At 42.2% G+C, this 25769-nt stretch overlaps 1 protein-coding gene across 1 annotated transcript in view; it reads left to right on the top strand.

The window, feature by feature from the left end:
* Positions 1–24450, top strand: part of HNF1B (HNF1 homeobox B) — a 71248-nt gene extending 46798 nt beyond the window's left edge. Inside the window, exons 5-9 of the mRNA XM_069226592.1 lie at positions 8308–8468; positions 10189–10321; positions 10892–11083; positions 13306–13421; positions 21935–24450. Coding sequence (XP_069082693.1) covers positions 8308–8468; positions 10189–10321; positions 10892–11083; positions 13306–13421; positions 21935–21955 — 623 coding nt within the window. The 3' untranslated portion in view covers positions 21956–24450. The remainder of the gene's footprint in view (positions 1–8307; positions 8469–10188; positions 10322–10891; positions 11084–13305; positions 13422–21934) is intronic.
* Positions 24451–25769: the final 1319 nt, after the last annotated feature.

The raw sequence follows: 25769 nt of genomic DNA, 5'->3' as shown, positions 1-25769 counted from the left end.
GGCATTTGTGCAATGGAATGTCAGGAATGCACCTTCAAATGCACACAGGAATATGAAACATTTGTGCAAAGGAATGTGACGTAAACCTTCAAATGTGCAATGGAATACCAGGCAAGAGTACAATACCAGACATGAAAATTAAAATGTGCAAAGGAACACCAGGCAATTGATGGTTGGTTTTCTAATGGGCAATAAAATGTGCAATGTGAACCTTCATATGTGCAGAGGAATAGCAGACACTTGTGAAAACCCAGGCAAGACACTTCAAATGTGCAATGGAACACTGGGCAATATGAGATTTACTTTAAAATGAGCAATCAAATGCCAATCTGCAAGAAAGAATAAATGCCTGCCATTTGTTTAATGGAATAACAGTCATGAACCTTTAAATGTGAAAAGGGAATACCAGGCATAAGTGCTAGGCACAAAAATTCAAATGTGTCCTGGAACACCAGACAATCTTAGTTTTACTTTTAAATGGACGCCCATGTGCCAGATATGGCCCTTCACCATTTGACTAATGCAATACCAGATATGAACCTCAACCATTTGTGTAATGGAATACCAGATATGGACCTCAGCCATTTGTGCAATGCAATACCAGATGTGAACCTCAACCATTTGTGTAATGGAAAACCAGGTATGGACCTTCAAGCGTGCAAAAGAATACCAGGTGTGAGTGCAATGAAGTGCTAGCAATGAATCTTCAATCGTTCGACAGAATGTATGCCATGGTGGAAGGAACATGGGTGGAAAATGTACAGTAGAATTCAAGGCAGGAAACTGAACATATCCAATGAAGAGAGGCATTGACTTAAAATTTTCAGTGCAAAGCCATGTAATCAAATCCACCCAGCGAGATCATGGTCAGCCCACTTGTGCCTCAGTTCACTTATCCCCAACACTGTGAGAGCTGCGATATCAGCCAACACCAGAAGCTCCATGGGTAAAGTCAATATTTACTGCCACCAATGTCCTCCTCTTCACTGTCTGTCCGATGCTCTCCAGTAACCTGACCAATGCATTCTCCATCTCAGTCGCCAATTATATCTCTTTTTAGAAAAGAGCACAGTGCATAACGTAATCGCTTCTAACCACTTGTGATAATATGCTTTAGAAATAACGAGGGAAGGAGGCGGGATTATAATTTTTCTAAAGCCGAGAGATTGTTGGAGCGGTGGATAGGGAGCACAATGTTGTTCCACAGGCAAGCGCCAGCCAATGAGAATCATGTACTCTTGTACTGTTTTGGGGGGCCACTGGGAGATTGAGGCCATTTGAGCAGAGGTTTCTGGGATGCAGGTGTGTCATGATGTTGCTATGGACACGTTGGTTTGAGCCTACAATGCATCTAAAGGTGAGGCAGAGTATTTTAAAGGTGATTCTGGCTTTCACTGTTTCTTAGTGGCAGTGTTTGCTGTGCTGGGTGATTTTTGATTTTCGCAGAGACTGCTGAAGAGTGATACTGCTCTGTTTTGTTCTTTTTGAAGTCTCTTGGTGTGGTGAGACTGTAGACAATTGTGAAAGGCATGCAAGTTAGCTGTCCCTGGACACAGACCTGCACCTGCCCCCCTCATGGCAAGCACTATGTTTACAGCATCTGCAAACAAGACGGTTCATATCTACACACAGCGCAAATGTCACTTGTTGCATTGGTTGCTGGGAGAATTACATATACTATCACTGTGATTCTTGGAATAATAAGTGTCATTCGTTTCCGCAATATAGCAAGATAGTTGTGTTTCTAAGCACAAGCTAGCTGTGCATGCTTCATTCACCATGGGATACAGCAGGGGACCTATCTGGGGTGTATGGTTAGTGGGATGTCTTGCCAGGGGCTCAAGCTGCACATCATTGATGAGGTTCAACGAGGCAGAAACTGGTCTGGGGTTGCTTGTGTTTCCATCTAGAGGGGACCCGGCTTGGAAGTTCAGGATGGACAGTTCTTATTGGAGTATGTCAGAGTCTGATTTGCACAAGGTTGGTCCTAGTCTGGAGTGGCATAGTGAGTAAATAAACAATGGGTTGGCATGCAGTTACTGTGGCAGAGTCTTTTGCAAATATACACCTATTACATTTGTGTATCAGTGCCTCTATTTAAGCCACCACATAGCATGTCAAAACTTTTAATATTGTTAATAAATGTTTGTCCTAGTCAATTTTCATCACCTTCTAATTCCTGCCCCAGTCCCAACTGAGAAGAATTCCAAGCTCACAAGATCCTTACATTTGGACTTTGCTTGTCAGCATCAGATTATTATCAGGCGTTGCTTCTTGTCTTGAGTCACACTTTCTGACGCCAGATGCTTAACCAGGGCTTAATTTGTGAAAATAGAAATACGTGTAGGAGCCCAAATCGCTTCTTGAGAACACCACCGGATGCAAGGGCTGCCGAATCCGGAGTCTGCCCACTAGTCTTGCCTCCACCTGATGTCTCTTTAGTCACTCTCTGTCTATTTTACTCTTTCTCTCTTTCCTTTTAGGTTCTTTTTATTCCCTGCATTCTCCCCGGGTCAATGTTTTCCTATATTTCTTTGCCTTCTTCTTTCCCCATGTTCTTCCTCTCGGTCTAGCTTGAGCAAAAGAGAAAAAGAGTACCCGTTCCCAAAAATAAGTGCCAGTGCCCCCCAGCTGAAACAACCGGCACAAATTAAGCACTGCTAACACCTCGGTCTCACAGGCATCTTAGCTCCACACGGCCAGAGACGGATGCAAAGGAAGTCTCGGGGTTTTAACATGCCCTTCTTGAGATGTGATTTTGTCTATAAAATGCCTCCCTGTCATCCTTGTTTCATTGTTTAACAAGCGAGCAATTGGAAAACACTTTGCATGAGGTTAAGAACACAGCCCAAGAATGCCTGTGCCCGCGCTGCAGTTGGGTAATGTGTACACAGTGCCTGGCTGGGACACACACGCTTTAAAATTCTTTTACTATCAGCGAGGGGAGGTTTGTTTTCGGGTGAGGAGGAGGTAATGGCATCCCCAAGGAAAATACGAGCTTTTTAACTCTTTATTGCAAATTTAGATTCGGAGGGATGATGTACAGACGGGCAGTGTCAGCATCCCACACAACCAGCATAGGGCTGTTGGCAGTAGGTAGAACTCATTTATTGAAGGGGTGATAAAGTAATTAATCTGAACAACAATATGTGCCCAGCACGATCTGACCCCCCCCCCCAGGTGCCCTGAGATTGGGGAGGGGGGTCAACACTCGCCCACCCGTGTCTGGGACCGAGGTGCTTGTTTTTACTGTACACTTTGCACTGTGTGCATACATCCTTCCGTGGCCTATCAGAGCCTGAAACGTGGCCATCAAAACCGTTCAAGGCCTTCCTAGTGTCAGCACATCTTGATAATTTACCAGGCACATTTCCCTTTCAGATACCGAGCTGCAAACAAAACAGTTCCATTTCTCCAGTCAATTGAGTTATCAATCTCTTCTTTCATCTAGTCTTAAACCACCCGCACGATTGAAAGGAGTCATGGTACAATGTTGGGTTTTAGGTCTTCCTAGCAGAATGGGGCAGGGCAGAATGGCACCCAGCCAGCCAGACATCACACAGAGGCCCTGATTTAGAGCACACTGGTAGTGGCTGAAATGTGCCAGGTTAGCACAGTTTAACAGGTTAAGAACACAGTTTTTGCCATAACCGCAAATTATGAGGGCTATAGGTACTCTGCACCAAAACACACCAAATCTGTGACTAGTACTTCTCGAAAAAGCCAAGTGATTACTAATGTTAACAAAATATAGCAAACCACCCGTCTCACAGTGTGCTAGGCATTATTCCTCATTTTTTGCACACTCCAAAACCTTCGGTAACACCTTTCACTAAAGATAATAATATATCTTGGTGTCACCCTAGGGTTTAGGGAAGGACCCTGAAAATCTAATGTGGTTTAGTCTTCTGCAAATCAGAATTGCAACATCAGGACCATGATCACAACTCACACTTCTGACAACAGAAAATCTGGCCTTAACAATCATGGCGGCTTCCATAAGAAGTGCTGAGATCTTCAAAGCCAGGTTGTACCCTTCCACAGTGTTCAAAATGCCCCCCTGGAAGCTGGAAAAGTTCAGCTTCACATGAAGAATGACAAGAACCTGGCTAGTGTCTGATCTGTTGTCGGTAGCGCTAGCAGACTGAAGCTCTATTTCCTGCTTTCTTTGAGTTCCCTCATATTCCAATCTTGGAAACCCTTGGAGGCAGGCTCAACATAATCTGCTTTGAGAGCTTCACTGGCTGACCACGGACAAAAGAATACAGTTCAAAGCCTTGTGCTATATGCACAAGTCTAGATTTGGCACAGCTCCACAATACATTCAGGGTCTGGTGGCATCTTATCAGCCCGCACGTATGCTCCGGTCATCAAACCAGCCCCTCTGTAAAGTGACTAGAATATGTTTAGCGGTTCTCATACCTTGGCCCAAAACTCTGGAACAACCTTCCGGAATGGCTGCTCCTTCTTTATGGAGTTCCTCAAGGGGGCGGATTTCACTTTACCTGAGTCTAGCGCCGGGAAACCCTGTGGGGTAACTGAGCGCTTTATAAGATGCAATAATAATAACTTACTATCTTCTTGACCCTTCTCCAGCCTATTTCCAGTTTTCATCTATGACCCCACGTGTGGCCAATGTTTGTTTCCAACCTAATGTTTGTGAACTGATCTCCTCCAGTCTTCCTTCTAGTAGTGTTATAATTGGTGTTTTACCTCTTATTCTGCAATCCAGTTTTGAACATAGACCTCGGGAGTCAACACATAACTGTATGATGCACACAGTGACAAGTCTGTGGAACATTTGTCTGCACCATTATAGGGAAATTTATAATTTCTCTGTAAAAGCATATGCCATTGACCGACAGAGTAAAAATCACTAAAGAATAATGATAGGGTAGGTTTATTTGGTTAGGTGGAAGCAGGCTGATTGTTCATACAATGCTGTGTTGTAAGAACTTACTGGGTTCTTGCTCTTTAAACACCATTCACGGTTTTACAGGCCATGCAGGAGATAACAGTAGACTGTAAATAGGTCACAAGTGGGTTGGGACACACCCCCACGTTGAAGGTATTTACAGCTTAAAAGACCAATTTCAAAGGCAATGCATCTGTGCCCTGTGTCATAAACTGTGCCTACATTTACCGCCAAAGTCCAACTTCAAATTTTCTTGTGAGAATTGCCAAATTGGTCAATTTCGCTAGGTTTGTGTGATTGGAAACCCACTGAGTGGCAAGGGCACTGTAGCGTTCACCTGCTGGCCGTTTGCAAAGCGCATGCCAACCTAAGGGTCACTCAAGATCGGAGTGGGCCTGGTGACGAGAGCTGCAGTACGGCAGTGGCTCCGGAGTCCACAGAACTTACTTCCAATGGAGGCTGACATGCTGCAGGGGCTTACGGGCCAAGGCCAGCTGAGGGGCAAGTCTTATTGGCCTTGGTGTTGGCGGGCAGTTGGATTGCCAAGGTGCTAGGATTTGGGCTGAGGAGAAGACACGTTCAAAGGTCAACAAAGAGTCTACTGAGTGTTTTGAATAATAGTTCCAAAAGGCTAATATTAGAATATTGAACTGTATGTACTGTAATTGCATTTATATAGCTTTCATTACCCCTGACGAGGCTTTGAATATGTTATACTCATCCTGGTTTTGGTATTTTGTAATTAATAACTGTGAAGTATAATTGTTTTTTTGTAAACAAATTCGACATATGGTGTTTTTCCTCGAACCACAAGACTATGGTCTTGGGTTATGCTATTATTTAAACTTATTCAGAAGCCTCTTTTGCTCGAAGGGTACCCTCCTTTCAGAATGGACCACATACCATGGAAGTACCTATGATGTGCCCGTAAATAGAGTTCCTGAAGAGGTTGCATGTCAAATGGAACATTCAGTCACCCAACCGGTTAGATCAAATATTCTTCTATGTACAGGTCACAAAAGCAAAGTGGAAAAGTCTGGCTAATCATCTCTTGAAACCAAGATAATGGGCACCTCAAGTGTGGTCCCTGTACATTCAAAGTTAGACCTGGTGTTGCCCAAACCTCTTGGTGTCATTTCTGTAAACCTGACAAGTTCTCTGCAGGCCTCAGGAAATTGGTAGAAGAGTTGCTGAATAGTAAGATTCGTGCCTGAGGGTCACAGGCATGTCTGTATATTTCTCCATTTGGCAACACCAGTTCGATAGATACACCAGTCTTAGCTGAATGAGCCAATTGAGTCTGACATTCATGTACAATTTATTTGGGATGACAGAAATTTTACAATTTGTTGGGCACAGTTTGCCAGCACAGTCCTTGCAGAATTCATCTCACACACAAAATGCATTGTGTAATTTGGCACAAAACTAATCCACCCCCCCTGCAGATGGACTTAACAGATGTCCTTGTCTGACCTGTGGTCCAAAAGATAGAATGAATAACATTAATTCCCATCAGGCACACTGATTGGGCCACTAGCCGAGCCATCAGCGCCAATGAACATACACCATATTAATTACTTATGCCCATCCTTAGGACTCTCCATATAGTCTTTGATGACGAATACTTTCATTTTTTCCAAAGCAGATCATCTCATTTATGAACTACTGAGTCCAGGGATATCAGCACAGATTCAGGCTCTCTGAACGAAGCATGTTTAGAATTATATGTACATTTATCTCATATGAATATCCAAAACTTATGGCATGGATTCTGTATTGCTTCCTGTTCCTTCCTCATATTCACTATCTTCCACCCAGGCAGGGACTTGAGTTAAGACACATATTGCTGAACTTGACCAATAATTTCTCTCTTACTTACAAACTGACTTAAAGCTGGTCGTTGTCCTTAGTTGCACTCAAAGGTATATGTTAGATGATGCTACCCAGAGGCGAAGATAGGTATTAAATAAGAAGAGGGATAGTGAGAAATCCAAGCTGATAATACATTTCACCATAGCTTTGCCAAAGAAAAATGTTGTTTTATTGTGCCCAGATCCATGGAAACTGTAAACCAACTCACAGAATGAGCGCTTCGTGCTAAAGCGTGTTCAAAGGCTCTGGAACAATAACTTGTGATTGGTCGTCTGTTTACATTCCTAACCTTCTCCTGAAGTCTTGCTGTTCAAATCAATCCATGTACCATTTTGATTACCCATCCGTAAAATACTTCCAGTCTGTCTTTGTGGCTTGGGAGACATGGTCTCTGGATGATACATGGTATAGATATTTGATCCATATTATGATGCCTTTTGCCTTTTCTGGGAAGACTGTCTAGGTAAAAAAGGAGAGCCCTGTTCATAAATGTGTCCATCCCGTATATCGGAAATGTCTAGTTGTATTAGGAGTTCCGCCAAATGCTAGGACACCAGAGAAATGTCAGTGTCTCTGAAGCCCCATTACATAAGCAAAGGGTGTTTATAGGGAAAGAGTATATCCCATTATTGTGTTAATTCTGCCTTAAATTCTCCTCATCTGCCATTTCAACTGTCCCATCTTTCTATCTTTGCTTGGAATAAATGTTATGAAATACACACATAACTGTTAAATAGCACTTGCATAACACACTGCGTGCCGTTATTAAGGGTTTGCAGTACAGGGTATGACGTATCAAACTTTTCCATCACAGATGTGTGATTACAGGGGTTAACCCTCCCTTCCTCTCTCAAGTGGGCTCTGCTGCTAAATGTGTCTCTTAGAAAGGTAGCAAGAAGACCCTGTCCTTGCAGTCTTCTCGGGCTAAGTGACAGCCACCTCTGGGACGAGGAAGATGCCAATACTGATACAGGGAAGGCTCGTGCCTCAAACTCTGAGGCATGAACACACACAGATCACAGTTAAATAGATTTGGTGGAAGGTCGCAAGGGCCAGTCCACCTATGGGGCCCCCTCCACTGAGATAACCGCTCTGCATACCGATGACATGCAGACAACTGCATACAGAGACATCCACCAGCACAAAAAAACAGGAAAAGGGTCAATGCTGCGCTGTATGAAAAACACACACCACAGAAGAGCATCTTCTGGGGAAGAATGTTTATTTAAAGGTCAGGCTCTGTAACCACGCTTACTTGGACTTCCCACGCTTACTTGGACTTCCCAAGCATGTACAACTGATCAGTAGGTGGATGCACTTGCAGCAGAAATGTCCATGCCATCCGAATTAACAGAGGTTCAAGTCCTGGTGGGAAAACATACCTTTCCCTTTCCGAGACACGTGTTATATTATGATAACTCCTGGTGTTAGTTGGAAAGATAGGCCAATTTGTAGCCTTGTTGCACTCTGAGATGTTTCTTGTCGTCTTCTGAAACGTTTCCTCGCTCTGCTACCTACAGGAATACGGTACAGCCATCAGGGGAACAATGAGGTCACTTCCTCCTCGGCGATGAGTCACCACAGCAACAACTCGATGGTGACCAGCCAGTCGGTCTTGCAGCAGGTTTCTCCCGTCGGCATGGACCAGGGACACAGCATGCTCACACCTGATGGTAAATTGGTGAGTACACCTGGTCCATTGTAGAGCTGATTAGATAAGAGGGCCCCGAGCAGGCAAAACAAACAGGGACTTTTTCAGTTTCTCACAAGGCCTACTGTAAACAATGAAGCATTGTGGGCCGGGGATGGGAGGACCTGCAGTGCGCAGCCTTCTGTGAGTGAAAGGCAGTGCTGTGACCCCACGCTTTCGCCTGTGCTGGAGGTGTACGTTTTGAACCCGTCCAATAAACCTGACAAAGAAACCTTCGGGCTTCATTGATTAAATGCTTTGTAAAGCAGCGGAATGGGTGGGACTATGTTTGCACTTGGCTGCCGAAGAAATTCATGTTGATAAAATGAACGTTCAGTTGTAGCCTTCTTCTAGCTTATGTGCTCAGCCAAGAAAGAAAGATTATGTTTATTTTTTACTTTAGTTTGTACTCAGTGTTCTTTTGACATTTAATTTCTTTTTGTTTTAAATATTTTATATAGCACAGACCGGGGAAATTTTTGTAGCAGGACCATCTCGATTATGTAGTGTTGCGTGTAGATGGTTGTGTTAGGCCACGTTAAGGCTAGATTGAAGAACCCAAGGTGCGATGGGGAATAATGCAGTATAAGTTTTGTACAGCTCCACATGTTTATGTTAAGTTTAGGTATAATTTGAGGCAGGAAGGGATCAAGTTCTTTGCTCAGAATCATGAAGCCAATATTATAACTCATCCCCCATGGTCGGTAAGCTGGCTGCTAGACCACATCTGTTTCGGGGATGCGTAGCTTCAACTTTGTGCTGAAACAAGAGTCTCCTGACTCCGAATTGCTGGTCCAGATTGGCCTTTACGCTGAAAGACTTTGGCCTAGAGGGATGTTTTGAAGGTTTGCAGCAGAAAATGAGTAAATTTGCTTTTGATTAAAAATTGTTGTAAGATGCTGGTGAGACTGTGCAAGTGAAAGTGATTTTAAGAAATTTGTAAAGGTCACCTCGACCTGTTCTTAAAAGTGCCTTCCCCTTATTTTGTGGCTTTGCTTACTGCACAAGCTTGAATTTGTCGTCTGGCCACTGGAATCCGCAGTCTGAACTTTTTTGTGCAGGTAACAGTAAGTGGCTTAGGTGGGCTGAGGCTAGGACCGTTCCATTGCCTTTGGTAGCTCAGACTGTATCTATGCTACTGCTTGAACTCTCAGGCTCAGAAACTGATGCAAACCATCCCAGGCTGCACAGTTAGACTTTGCACAAATCTATAGGTACTAAAAGTAATATGGTATGTGTGCAAAACTAAGATAAACGCTGAGACATTTAAAGCCTGGATTAGTGCATCCACGAGTTAAGTGCTTGGAATAGATTACCAACAAACTACCCTCGGCATACACAATCCCTGGCAGCACACACACACACAAGCAGTCACTGCCAGCACTGCGTGATACATCACCGCCATGTTTGTAGCATGTGTCTGGTTTATGCCTGCTCAGAGACAGACCGTAACGAGGACACCATTTGTATAATGCACTTACCACACACGGACACAAAGATGTATTGTAAACGCTGCACTTTTGTGTCATTGTCATAGTGTAACCTGACTGAAATATAAGCAGGCTGTAACCACTGCATACTTTGAATAATGTGCCTAACACATCCGGACACACACTTGAAACATGGCACTGTTTGCAGAATCCTTGCTAGAGCCTGGCTGCGCTGGTAACTGTATGTAGCTCATGGACCCTTTTCATCTGTTTAATTTCAGATTTCAGTTTCCGGAGGTGGCCTACCCCCTGTCAGCACACTGACGAATATCCACAACTTGTCCCATCACAACCAGCAACAGTCGCAGAACCTCATCATGACGCCGCTGACCGGAGTTATGGCCATTGCACAAAGTAAGAGCAAGAAAAGTAATAATAATAATAATAATAATAATGTCTACTACTGCTATTACTACTAATAATAATAATTCTACTACCATCACTACTACTGCTACTACTAATATAATATTATTATTATTATTAATAATAACAATAATGTTAACAACAGTAGCAAAAAAGTATAAGTAGCACTAATACATTCACTCCTTTGCATCATCTGAGTTTGATGTGTTTATTTATTTGTGTAGTTGTCCCAAAACATGTTTGGGAAGTTTGTCTGATGTTGTCTTTGGCGACTAGTTATTGATCAGACAAACCTAAAAGGAAATCGGGAGAGTTCCAAGCAGCCCAGGTGCAGAGTTAGCGATAAAGAGCTACCTGTGCCCAAGGTTTGATGGACTTTTATGAGCACTGGCATGTTGAGAACTTTTTTCAGTTACTTACAGGCTTTCTGTTGGCCATTAAACCTTACTTGTCTTAGACTGTAGCAGCTGGTAAGGCAGCAAAGTGGGTAAGTGTCAGTGGATGGACGACATGGGCTCAAAAGAGACTGACAGAATGTTTTGTCCTTTCTTTCTTTCTTAGATCTCAACACCTCCCAAGCGCAGAGTGTCCCTGTCATCAATAGCGTGGCGGGGAGCCTGGCAGCGTTGCAATCGGTGCAGTTTTCACAGCAGTTACACAGCCCACACCAGCAGCAGATGATGCAGCAGTCGGCAGGCCACATGTCTCAGCAGCCCTTCATGGCCACGGTAGCACAGCTGCAGAATTCCCACAGTAAGGATCTTCTCGGCTTCCATTTTGTGTTTCCTGGAAGTGGGGCAGGGCTTGAGTTTTACCAAATATCTCTGTGTCAGAAGTGAGATTATACTCATGACAAATGCATATGTTATTATATAGCAGTGTTACTAAACGGTGGTGCCACTACACTCTGCAGCATAAGATGATAGAAATGTAGCCGGCCAACACATTCTGCCGTATAGAGCATAACTTGCGTGAAACTCCATCTAAGCATTTGAACCTCAATTATGAGATGACTGTAACTAGCCGGTCACATACAAGGACAGTTCTAGGGCAAAGGGAGAATGCCTATGCTGCCTCTAGCGGAGGAGGGATGGCAATTTCCCTTAAAATGCAGCAAATGTTCTCCCCATGCCAGGGAAGAGATTTGCAAATATAACTTTTTGTCGGTATCTCTGTACATCAGGGCCTCCAGCAATGTCTGGCTAATATCAGCTTATTCATTTACTGAACATTTTTAATGCTCTATATACAACCAAGGGACCTATTCAGAGTGTAGAAGCTCTATGGAAAGATGCAGGACAAGGGAGAGCAGAAGGATTTTCAGTGGTGGGAATGAGGTGATGGTGAAGCGTTGAAGGGTAAAAAGTAACGGACGTACCTGGTCAGCACTGTAAGGATCAGATATGAATGTAACCTTTCCATTCAAGTTCTGCTGCACAGTGCTCAACCTGTCACTCAAACTGAGTTAAAGGTATGAAGTCTGGTCCATTAAAGCACAGTGAGGATGTTTTCATAAATGAGTGCCCGCCTTGATGGCGTTGCCAAGCACGCAGTTGAAAATGACAATACATGATGTATCTAGTATGGTACCTGTAGGACATTGTCGCCAAGAACTGTGGAGTGCTGAGTTGTAGGAAGTTTCTATTGTACTTGCAAAGAGATGGGAAGACGAGAGGGAGAATACAGCATTTTGGCAGTGAATGGTCAATGTAAATAATCAGCCATTTTGAGACCTCCTTCCATGCTTGGCTTTTAGCAGATATGGCAGGTATGGGATGGTGTACACGTGAGCAGAGGTATAAGGTGATGGATGACATCATAACAATAACCTTTCATCAGCCGCGATGTCTGCATAATGGACTTTGCTTGAATTCAGCCAACTGGATGTTATCTGGCAGATTAAATTCACATTTGTGGAGATTTCGTGTATTAATCTGTGTTCTGTGATCTATTTGAGCAGCAGTGATGTGAAACAATTCCCTACAGTTTAATACAAAAAATTCTAGCTCCTTCACCTGGAGCAATATCAGTCTTTTAAGCTGTTAAGTGACTTTCCAGCTAAGCCACTGACATAATCCCATATTTAAATAAGATGCGAGTAAGTGCGTGGAATTCTGTGCTTCTGTCATCTTTATGTATCCTACTGTTTGTGTAGGATCAGAGACTGTTGTGACACCTCCTGTCACTTGGTGCAAGTGCTGACGGACAGTATTTAATCGATGACATAAACATTTAAAAAATGAACCCTTGACACAAAAAATCTCATAGATAAAATGCATGTTGGTGAGCGCTTGGTCATATTGTCCGCTTGTGCCACACAACCTATCCCTGTCCCCAAGCAACACCCTCACTGCCAGTTTGTATCCGCCTCAGCAAGAAAATCTACACTAACAAGGTTGCCTGGGCAGAATCTCCATCCTATGCAGACTGTTCATCTCCCCCTGATGGATCTTCTGCCCTCATCCTGGACACCGCACTGCCCGAGCCTCACCTCACAATTGTGCTCACTCCCACACCAAAAAAGGCAGCATATTGGCAGAAAGAGACATTGATCGTGCAAAATAATCACACAGAGATTTTTACAGAAGGGAAAGACACAAAATGATTACAATAAGGCAGTAGAAAGATGGAGTAACTCAACATGTTTCCAGCCATGGGGATGATGCAGGAAGTTATATACCTTTCAGAATGTGCATTAGGAGTTGGTGATTTAGCCCTGCTCTGGTGTGACCAGCTTTCCGCTGTCTTATACTGTTTTTATATATAACCTCATATTTTTTAAATAATTTTGGATAATTGCTATTCCATGGTACTTTCTATGTCTTAGCTTTTTGTAATGCCACATGGAGCTGTTTGCAGAGTGATTTTTAGCTTAGCCCACCAAGTAAAAGGGGGCTGCATGGTTTCCTTATTATGCCCGTGTGGCCTTAGTAACTTTAGTCAAATTGTTTTTGGTTTTCTCTTGATATTTGCAGTGTACGCACACAAGCAGGAACCGCCCCAGTATACCCATACCCGCTTCCCCTCGGCCATGGTTGTTACGGATACCAGCAGCATCAGTACGCTAACAAACATGTCTTCTAATAAACAGGTGAGCAGAGGCCATACAATGCTGTGTTTGTATGTATTTGTTACTGTGACTTTCACGTGTTGTTATCTACTCAGAGGTGAGTATCGGCTGGTAATATGTCTGTAGCATATCAGCATCTGGCTTAAGTCGATTAACTCTATACTCTTTATTTCTTAAATGCCAATGGATAGGGAACCACTGGCTGTTAGGAAAATCATGCAATAAACATGAGCAACATCTTGCAGGGATAAAAGGGTAATGAGGATTAGGAAGAAAGAGTAAATGGTGAAGTGCTGAAGAGGGGGAAATAATGGTAGGGAGACATAGGGTAGTAGAGAGAACCTGTTTTTTGTTTACTGTAATAAAATGATTGGTCTCTGTCCAGCAAACTGGTAGATTATTTTGCAGTCTGTCTTTCAATGGAATTCCAAGGATCTTTATGTTTAGTCTCCAGGCCAGTCTGTGGATTTCTAGATTTATTACTATGGATTACCATTTCATTTCATAGGCTTACATACACACTCTTTTTCCCATTGAAAGACATGGATTTTCATGCTAGGCTGCTGACCATGAAATGTGTTGGGTTACTTTTGATGCAATCCCATGCTTGGTACTTTTCCATGGGATTTCATACTTGGTGTGTCCACAAATATCCAAGCTTGGTCTATGGATTTGATTGCCTCACCATGATTGGTCTTTTTTGGAGTTCCATTAAAGTATGCCATAGGTTGATTTCTGACCATGAAATACTCAAGATTTCTATGATGGCTCTATCTACATTTGATTCCAAGGATTTCCATGCTTGGTTTTGCTCAATGAAATTCTAAAGATTTCCTTGACTAGCCTCCCCATATGAAATTTTAAGGTTTTCCATATTTGACCTCTTTTCATTGTTACATAGACTTCCATACTTGGCAACGCTGCAGGAAGACCTAAGGAGGTCCATACTTGGTGCCTTTGCATGGACCTCTAAGGATGTAAATGATTGGTCTCTCGGCAGAAGTCCACCTTTGTCTATTGTGCATTAATTGTGGTACGCGGGGAAATAGTGTAATGCAATGAAACCAATTCCTGTGCTATTCTTAAACGTCTACAATGGTTGGTGGCATTCTGTAGGTCACAGTGTGCGATTCTGTGTTTTTAAGACTTTTCAGAGACCTGTTTAAAAGTGTGAAATTTACTGTGCACAATTTACATAAAGTGGCTTTCACATGACGAATGTCTCTTTGTAGACTGCACTAGTTTGTATAGATGTTTGCTAATCTAGAAACTGAAGCAACATAATATTAATGATAACATGTAGTGGGCTCGGGTATGTTATCTTATTTCTAGTTAACACATGAGATTCTGTTAGTCTGATAAATTAGTGGCAAGTCTGTGGCTACCTTGTGACATTCGCATTTATTTGGAAAAATGTAATTTACACACACCAAAGACAATTTTCCTGTGGATGGATTCCAAAATGTATTGCTGATCCAATAGCAGTGCATTAGCTTAAGAAAACATCCCCATTTGAAATGCTCGCTCCGACATGTCGGGAAATGTGTGGCATGTATCGATTGGAGATAAGGCAGCCTTGAACTTTAAATGCGATAAGTTTTTGGGCGCGTATTGACATTGCTCTTGCGATCCTGATAACAAAGTTTCAGGAAAGGTAGCTATATCAGACCGCTCCATGTGAATTTTACCAAAATTTATCTGGAGGGAGACAGCCTGTTAGAATATTTTCTGAGAAATAGGTTGAAAAAAAGTCTCTTTCTTATTCTGTGGGTGTTTAATTTGCAGTATTTATTTTTATGTTAGGATGTGTAAATTCCTTTTCCTGTTAGGAGTAGCTCCTGCCTTCCAATGCATTTAATAGGATGCTTATAAACTCAGAAGTGCAGTTGAGACTTGTATTGTGAGAACTTGCAACAGAGAGCCCTGGTGTAGGATTGCAGGGCTCAATGCAGGAGTTGGAGGTCAGGAGCAGGTAGTACCGTGAATCGGGGTTCTAGTAAGCTCCTGGTGAATGAATAACCTACAATTATCAGAAAGGGGCAAGAGGGGTAACGAAGCGATAGAAGGGGCTACAGGAGAGTTCAGCTCCGGGGAGATTATGTTGCAACAAGTCTATGGGGGAACCTTTTTATTTAATGTGCTCGATAAGAGTTTAAAAGGACGTTTTTTATTGGTTCACATGGTTTTTGCCCCGTTACCAAGCAAGCTTTAGCTCTCTGGATGACTTGATGGTGGACGATGGTATGTTGGTAGACGGAAATGGAAGAAGTTTAGCATAGTAAGGTTTAGATTCCATGAAAGTTATGATCCTGCGGATTTGTCTTTCTTGGGAAGGTTTCAGAAGAGAGTGAGGAAGGGGTGGGATATACCAGCCATTGATTCATTTTGAGTGTTGAGTTTTGTGATGAGTCAAGGCGTCCCACAAACAATTTGGTGCTAAGATGGTTTGTCCCAAGGGTGAAGGCTGTGTAATGGTGGTGCTTTTGGGGCTGTGTTTCGTTTGGAAATGAGGGACATCAGTCCTAATTAAAACCCGATGATTTGTGAATGCTCTTGCCAATCATTTGGAAGCTTCTTACATTTGCTGTTCTATCCAGTCTTTGCTTCTACAAAACTGTGATCTTTAAGATACACTCTTTTGTTCCTCTCAAAGCTGCACAGAGGCTACAGTGCCGGTGAGTGCCCTATTGTTTAATCTTTGGATCATTATGTACTGTATATGGGCCATTGAGGCAAGGATGCAGGTAGGTGAAAATACAAATCCCACGTACATGATCGACCCCACAGGTCTGATGTTACTGACAGATAATACCAATAAGATAGGATGAGTATAACATTGACCTTGTATGATATTTCACCTCAAATCAGTCTACCAGTTGTTAGGAACTTAATTGGTGAATATTGTTTGTGTATCTAGGATGCAATTCTTATCCCTCTTCATAATGAAATTTGATCTATTGCTTACCATTTCTTAACTTCTTTAAAGATGAGCACTGACCTGTAGTTTACCATAGATGCCTTTCTCATAACCATTGATCTATAGTTTTCCATGGATGCCCCACTCATATATGCGCATTGAACAATAGGATATCGTGGACGTCCTGTTACTAGATTAATGTTGATCTACGGTCGTATGTCATAACATTATCTCAATAATACTATGCTACCAGAATATCATGGGCAAAATATTGAGAAGATAAGTGCATATAGGTAAGTTTAGACTAACTATTCTTAACTCCACATCTATGTATCTTCAAGATAGATAGATATATATTGTCAAGGTACATATATGTTGAGTTAAGTAAGGTAAAACTATACTTACCGACATATACTTCTTACCTTGGTGATGTTTTGGTCCTCAATATTTTGCTCACTGTAAAATGAGTATGCAATAATATTAAAACAATGTTCTGGTGGAATACCTTGATATGTAACTAAAGATGGCTGTTTGCATTTCTTTATAAATATAGATTTATAGGTCACTATGGATGTCCGTGTTCAGATGTGAACTCTGATCTATAGATATGCTGATACGTATAGAAAAACGCTGATTTGTATATTGCACTATAAATGAATTACCTCTTCATAGGCAAACTCTAAACATTAGATTGCCATAAATGTCTCATTTTTGCATATGAACCCTGGCATGTACATTACCATGTATGTGCTGGTGTTAAGATGGCTATTGAGGCATTAAAATGAAAGTAACCTTACTCCATACCAAAGTACATGTATATTTTTTACGTTATTGTAGCCAGAACCTACCCCCTTGCATTGAAAGTAGAAAGCAGTAGTAGAGCTCCCATGGTTCAACACTAAAGGCCCCTGACCTTTAGATATGTCTCCTGATGAGGAGTCATAGTAACTTTGTAACGGAATTTCCTCCTAAATTAAAGTGCATCACATGCATAGTGTAGCCTGGGCTTTAGTGCAGACAAGCTTTTAAAGCAACTCCTCTGTGTTCGTTTTGACCATAAACTTCAAATACATTGTCTCGAACCCGCATTGGAAAGTGTGAGCTCACAAGGCCCCTGCACTTTTTGCACAAGTCAGGCTGTACGAGATGGACATAAACATAATTTTTAGGTCGAGCGCGCAAGCACTTTGACCTGTTCTAAGTATTGTGGGCTTTTAACCACGCCCACCGCACGCCCATCACACTCACCCATTCGTGGGCTTGCCTTTCAAAAATCCCTTGTTATCATTGGTAAATGCTTTATGTTTGTCCCTCCTTTGGGAGGTTTTGTTACCGCCTTGCAGACTGACCCTGTTACATGGGTAATTGCATGACTGACGATATGTTTGACTGTGACTGAATTTCTTTTTTCTTTTGTGTCTCTCCATCGCGCTCATGGCGGCCATGGCACTTTGAATCAGCTCGCTTATGTTAACTAATGTTTTACTTTCAATTTTCAATTTATGTGACAAGAAAAGTCCAGTTAGGAATTTACAACGCCAATAGCTCTAACTGGAGCAAATGTGAGACCCATTGCATTACAAATGCTAGTTTCCATGAGTCCTGATGCCTCTGAGGCCATCAATTGCAGACGGGAATGCTGCTCTGTTTACTCAGACCTGACCCTCTCGCAGTCATCAGAAAAAAACATTCTAGAATGCTGCTTAGTTTTATGACGTCTACTCAGCTTGTTAGGTGCATTGTGACGTCAGTCACCGGGTGGCTCCTTTAATGTGGACGCCCTGAATGGTTCTCTGCTTGGTCAGCAGACATAATTCTTTTATTGCATGTGGCAACGGGGTGAAATAAAATGTGAAATAATACCCAGTCAAAATATAAACAACATTTCTTCGTACCAGGGCACATTTTTAAGGCGGTTCGACTCTGATTTCAGCTTAGAAAAGCATACAAAGTTGGCAAGAGTCCACCACATGCCTTATTTGATGGCCTCCTCTCTTTAAAGGTGAGAGTGTAATTCTAAATTTTTCTTCCCGGCTACTCCTGTTGAATTTCCCACTCTTTGTAGTGCTGAGAAAACCGTCTCTCTGGGAGCCCACAAATCTCAATCAGCCAGGCGGCCAGGCACGTCGGGCCCTCCCCAGAATATCATTTCCTTTGAAAGCCTCCTTATCCATCCATCTGCGGGGCGCTGGGCCTTGACTGGGCCTGATGAAGTCTCCCATCTCACCCCAGTTGACTTTGATGCTTGCTTGTTGAAACAAGCCCTCCGAATCCAGGAAATGTTTTTCTGCTTTAATCAAAATAGGGCGAGATGCTGCCCGCGAGGGATGCCGCTCAGAGGCCAATAATTGCTGCACCCTTCAGTGGCCAGAGTGGGCACCCTACCTTGAAGCCTTCCGCGCCCAAGCCTGCCAATGAAACGCTTCTCTTCGCCCACCTCTCTAGCACGGCAGGACTAGAGGACCTTACCAGGCTCATTTTTTATTTGCATAATAAATTATTAGGGCAGCCGTTTTTTTCTGGTATTTTTTAACATTTCTGCCTGCACCTGTGCATATCCGTTTTTAGCCAAATTTTCAATATTTTTTCATGTTTATTTTGTGTTGTATAAAAAAATGAAGTTGCAGTTAGTGCACTTCCTTATCAAATTAACTAATAAAATGAACACTTGCGCTTGATGACTTTCCTGTTTTAGCCCTAGAACCAGCCGTGTAATATAGTAATCTGAAGATATTACCATTGTAGTAACACTCGTGGGCACTGCAGCTGTTTAAGGAAATGTAATCCCTGTTGTTACCTCCCAGCGCTGTGATTCTGCACGGATATTCACCTGGCACGGATTTTCGACTAAGTGGAAAATTGCTTGAAGGAGGATTTTTTTTTTTTACTTTTTTGCTTCTTAAAATAAATACAGACAGGGCAACGCATTATTCCTTGCCTGTTCATAAGTACAAAAAAAAATCGGAAAAAAACAGAAAGCTAGGAGCCTTTTTGAATAATGTTTCCCTGTGTTTATGATATTTTAAGGTTTCTCCGGATTTTCATCTATATAGCTTTTTTCCACAAAATCCCCACTGGTCCAATATTGTTTATAGACCTACTTTACCCTGGTTCTTGTGTTCTTTTATTTTGCCTTTTACAACATATTAATATTTAGAATGAACAAGTAGAATGGGTAGGCTACAGGGTCACAGCAAATAATACAGGAAGTATTACATTTTATGCAAAGAGAAATTGCACCTGTTTACCATTTACTGAGCTTTGCTACTGTACAAGTAGTGCCTGAGGACGAATACATTTAATTATCTGAGCGCGATCATTGTGTTCCATTCCCAAATATTAAGGTCGATTTCTAGACGTCAGACCCCTTTGTTCCTACAATCATTCAAAGGCTAAAGGTGTCAATATCGCACTTTTTTCCATTGGTACTATATGCTTACAGATTTTTTTACCCTAGTTTTCCATCTCTGATCTTCATGAATTAAGTGTATTTCTGGGAGGACACAATCACATTTTCTCAAAATAATAATCTAAATGAATGAAATAACACAGGACTACAATGGAAACCCTCAGAAACGTTCAGATGTGATTTTGCTTCCCTTTACAAGTGTCAAATAACACCTACCAAGAAACACAAGAACCAAGATAGGTCTTTTTAAAGTGAAAATACCTCTATATGACCGAAACATATATGCAGGGTGAAAGAACACAGGTAGACACATATGTGCAAGGACTGACAGTGAGGAAGAGAAACAGGACCAGATTGGTGAATAAATCTATACAGTCAGATAGAGTGATTCACAGCCATACAGACCGACCAATAGTTGGAAACATCAGATAGACAGAAAGAATAATAGATATGCAAACTGATAGGTAGAGGGATTACTATGTAGCCAGATGCCAACAGACAATAGGCAGTAGACAGACGGCAGACTCAAAGACATAAAGACCGATGGACCAATAGCTAAGCACACAAGCTAATGGGTAGATATATAGATTGATGTATAGACTAAGAGATGGATAAAATGAGAAAGAACTTCTGTTCAAAGATAAACTTTCAAAGGTAAAAAAATCCAAGCAACATGCAGAAAGACAGCCACATAGATGCAAGAGAATGAAGGATGCTATGTAGACAGTGGTACTTTAGAGACAGGAATAAGCTAGGAAGGGGGGTTTCCTTTGACATAGCCTCATTACAGACCAGATACACTTTAGACGAAGGATACTAGAGGGGAGGCATTTAGAAAGGATGAGAGTACAGACAGATAAAAAGAAGGTGGCAAGTTACGCAGGCCAATGGTATAGATAGGAGCTGTAGATTAAATGTCAGTACAGGCAGGGACCTTGATAGATAGACGTAATGCATTGATGCAGTCAGCGCGAGTGTTCTTTTGGCTCACAGTCTCAAGAACAAAGGAATAAATTCATATGTTGGGTGAGAACCTGTGAACAAAAGCTATTCAGAAGTGGGATAGTGGGAACTCGCAGTTACAAAGAACATTATATTTTCTTCCTAGTAGTATTAGTTTTGTCTCCAGGATGGAGTAAGGCTAAACACAGTAAAAGTATTTGAGTTCCTTGAGCCAGACTTGGAAAGAGAGGTTCCCATTCCATTTTCTTACGTTAGATAAGATTTGATGTTTGTAAGTGCCATCTCAAGTGACGTGCCCTAGAGTCCAACTCACGTTTCCTTATCTCCTGCCATGTTTGCTTGGAGCAAGCCTCTCCTTGCAAGGCCAGGACCCGCTTGTCTCTCTAAGCCCAACATGGACACAGACGTATGGTAATTGTATCCCGAGTCAGAGGGGAGACAGAGAAAGCAACATAGAGAATGATTAAAAAACCTTAAAATAATCACACCCACAAGAAACTTGTCTCTCAGGCTTGAAACATATGTTTACCGGTTGTAAAACTCTTACTCTAGTAGGATTTCATATTTACCCATTTGGGCAATGTCACTAGATTCATCTGTCACTTCTGCCTTCATATGGGGTTTCAGTTGCTATGGTTTTTATGTTTGCTAAGCCTATGATTGCACAGGTATGGAAGGAACAGAGGCCTCCCTTAGCAGACCACTAGTTCCAAGAATTGCTACATTTTTGTGTTAGCTGGAAGACTGAGGACAACTAGAACAATGAAACTGAAGACGTACCTCTTGTTCAGCTTGCAGCTTAAAGAGTGGTAGATGCTTTCTGGGGCTTAGGCTGCACCTTACGAACTTTAGCTATGCAATGGCAAAATTATATGAGAAGGCCTAAAATATATACTGTATTTGCAGTGTGCTCTTCTGACTTGTTCTCTTCCTTCTCTTGCTGTCTCTTCTGTTTTCTTTTCCTTCTTCCTTGTTTTCTTGCTTCATTTTCCATTTCCCTCTGTTATTGTTTACATTGTTTTACTTCAGATATTACCCCTTGCATTCTCATATCTTGCATTGTTTCAGTTTAAAAATTAGAGAATCATTTAACAAGTATACCTCTTGTGGGTTCATCCGGAAAGAAAATGAAATGACAAAGTGGGTCTGCCTCGTGGTTTTATGACAATGTGAAATGCCATAAAAGCGTTCCCTTTTCCTACACAGAGCAAGTGATACATTCTGCCTTCTCTCCTCTCTTTGCAGTGTCCTCTGCAGGCCTGGTGATATTCCACACTTCGTTTGTCTTGCGCATAGCAACAAGAACTTATTTTCCACAACACCATGCTGGTTACCACCAAGACTATGTGGGGGGTGCCGAAGGAAGCCGACAGAGCTGACCTGTGCCCTGTGGATGGGTCTATCCAGCTGAAACGAGGCTGGAGGTCTCAGGCTTCGAGCCTGCAGCTCTCAGGCCCATGGCGAAGTGTCGGGAGGAGATGCATTTGAACAAATACCTCCAGCGCATCAACCAGGGATCAGGCGCAGTGGCGGAGAGGTGCACATCCAACAGGTTCAATGCCCGCTGCTGATCTGATCCGCACAGGAGTTCAATTTGAATTCCCTTCTCTCAGTATTTCCAAAGGTGTCCAGTGTGTGCCTTTCTTGGCCAAATTGCTGGCAACAGAGGAAACAAGATAAAAATACCAGAAGACACTATAAAAGAAGGCACAATCAATTTTATTTAAGTTGGACATCTTCACCAACCGGGCAGTTGAGAACTTTTATTCTGTTACGGGATGCTGGAAAGCATAAGGAGCATGTGCGGTTGAACTGAGCCAGAACGTACACATGGGTGGGGAAGAGAAGGCCACAAAGCAAATAAACTATACATGGATATGTATATCCACACAATGACTGCTATTCATCGGAAGACCAAGTGCAATTCTTTGAATGTACATGCTATACAAATTGTAGTATTCAGTTGTAAATACCAGAATCAAGTTTGACCCTCTAGCAGGTGTACGAGATATGGAGAAGATGGGAGCCTTGTAAATGACACCTCCACACCAGCCGGGACTGTGCTTAGCAACTCACGCACGACTTCTGTAGGAGTGGTTTATGTTTCATCTACTCCAGTACTGCACATATCACAACTCCTCCCCTCTCTGCTGGGATTATCTTGGTCCTACAATGATTAAAACAAACGTTGTCAGGTTTTTAAACAGGAGGTCTGTCAATATCCCGGGATGGCATCAAATTAACATAAAACTAGGTTACCCAAGTATAAACATGGAAACCCTGGTATAAAAATGAATAACCGGTTCCACCCCCACCACCACCAGAAACGAGAGCAAGGGAGAGGCGGGGAGAGAGTGAGACTCAGAAAGACTACTTTCCCCTTTACCCAGGTGTGATATTGTGCTTTCTAGTTTTACTGGGAAAAAACATGCTGACACCACGTTTTCCTTCGGTTAACTTGAGGGTGCAGGTCACCCCTTTCTCTATTGTGGATGCCTTTTACAAACCCCTATATTTATTGGACTTTGAACTACTTAACAGACATGATATTTCATGCTCCGATTCTTTATTAAATAGTACAACCCCTCTTCTTCAATCCTTTATAAATAGGACATTTCCTACTGCAATCCTTTAACAGATAGGCATTCTTGGCTTCAGTGCTGTAGCAAATATAACATTCCCTGCTGTATTATTTTGTTAGATATTACATGATCTTTTCCCGTCTTTCCTCCTTTAACAGATCTGGGGTCCCCTGATCCAAAGCTTCAGTGGCTGTGGCATTCCCCGCTCCAGTCCCATAGCAGAAAAAGACATTCCTTGCACAAGCCTTTGGTGCACGACATCCCATGCTCCAGACATTCAGCGCAGATGACATTCCTTGCTCCAGTCCTTTAGCAGATATAGCATTCCCTCACCCAAGTCCACTAACAGATACCACTCTGTACAGTTTTCAGACATTCCACGAGTGAATGACTGTACTTACAGGACTCATTTCAAATCGTATTTTTAAAAAAAATTGAAACCCCCCCCACTAAAAGATTTGTATGTGTTCACTTTCTGAGAAACCAAAGTGAAGGCAGAGTCATTTTCACTTGAGTGCCTCATTTTGTGATGCCCGATGTACAAACAGTATTAATTGTTATTTTCAAATGAACTTTCATGCACGTCTCCCGATGCTCTGATATTATAAATGCAATGTAAATATATATTTTATATATGAATCTGTGACGCAGGCGTGACCTTCCCTAACTTTCCCTGCTTAGGAACAAATCATTGCTGGTGAAATCCTGGCTGCAGACACGCCACAGAGTTGCTCCTTAAGATTTTGCACTTGCAGGAGGATGAAGGTGGGAAATTGATTTTTATGGCGGAGGAGGAACTCTGCAGTAGTTTTCGCTATTTTTTATGGCATATAAATACTTGGTCAGAATCTGGAGCACTGTGTTTCCCTAGACCAAACATCCCCATTTTGCTCCGCTACAAAAATCAGTTTGGACCAGTGCAAGCCTTTGCCTGCGAGGGCCGGATCTTCAGTGCGCATGCTCACTCCAGGCGTGCGGTGCGATGGTCAGACCAGGCCTTTCGTCTCTTTTCTCACTGTCACCCTTTGTACTGCCAGAGATCTCGCCGTCAGCCTTCTTAGAAAAGGGAAAAATTCACTCAAACCTGATTTGTCCTCATGTATTATTTTGTATAAAATTTAAATCGATCTTTTTAAATCATATTTATACTTGTAAAGTTGACATTTGAGTAAATATAAACATGACATTACAGAAAGCGGCTTCCTTTCGTTTTGTAATTCGATTTGTCATTAATGAGCTGATGAAAGCCTCTGAGTAACCGTGTGCTATCCAAGCCCAGAATACTCTCGTTCATTCATGGCCCCCCGAAAGGATAAATGGATGATTACCAGCATCAAAGCATCTCATGATGCTCTCTGGTTGATTGTACTGTACTCCGAAATTAAGACAAAGCTGATAACATTGTGCTTATGCTACTGTGCTTGGCAGTGATGGCAAACTGATCATCTTGGGTTTCTGGAACATGCCTAGTTTGCAGCATTGCACCCCAACAGCATGCGTGGTTGATACTTTAGTACTTGGGAACAATGCTATTACCTGCTTGGTATTTGTACCTGCGAATGATGCTGCAATGACAGTTCCATGCTTCTGGTTAATAACTGATTGATAGCACGCCCACGAGTGATGCCTGGTAGATAATGTACTGGTAAATAATGCCTGGTGGATAATGTGTTCAAGAATGCCTGGTTGATCATGTGTCATCAGTGATGCCTCATTGATAATGTGCTTGTGATTAATGGCTGGTGGATAACATGATTGGAATAATGATGTCTAGTTGATATGGTGCTCATGAAGGATTTTTATGGCATGCTTTCGAATGAATACCTGTGCTTGTGAAGAATGCCTGGTCGATAAAATACCAATGAACGACAATGCCTAGCTGATAACGTACAAATGATACCTAGCTGGTAAAGTGAATGAGAATAATGCCTGGCTCATAAAATGCTAACAAACAACTATGACTGGATGACAGCATGCTCTTGGATGAAGCCTGGTTGATCTCAATTGATGTCTCGCTAATAATGCACTTATTAATAATGCCTGGTCAATAACATGCACACGAATAATAATGACTTGATGACAACATGCTTGCAAGCTCTGTTTGACTGATCATGGTAGAAGTATGTCAATGGAATCAGAACGACCGACTGCATACCAGGAATGGCCCTGGAAGAGGCAGGTGATAGCAGCTGGTCCTTCAGATAAATCCATCATGAACTTTCAGGATGCTTGAGCCCTCCTGGAGGAAGGTAAACTAAAGTAAAAATATAGAAGAGGTATTTCTTATACAACCCATTGCCGCATGGGGCAGCAGTGCAGGCTTTTGTAAATCCAGATGCTTCCAGAGCATCTGTAGGACATATAAAGCGCTCGAGGTGGTCTGCTGATAAAATACTCAAGGGTGGTCACTCACAAGCTACAATAATGCAAAGGATGGAGCTGTTCATTTCCTACATGCAACAGAATTGAGCAAGAGCAATTTCAGCTTTTTACCATTA

This window comes from Pleurodeles waltl, chromosome 3_2, assembly GCF_031143425.1.
Source record: "Pleurodeles waltl isolate 20211129_DDA chromosome 3_2, aPleWal1.hap1.20221129, whole genome shotgun sequence".
Classification (NCBI taxonomy): Eukaryota; Metazoa; Chordata; class Amphibia; order Caudata; family Salamandridae; genus Pleurodeles; species Pleurodeles waltl.
Note: the sequence above shows the minus strand (reverse complement) of the source record. Positions and strands in the feature narration are given on the sequence as shown.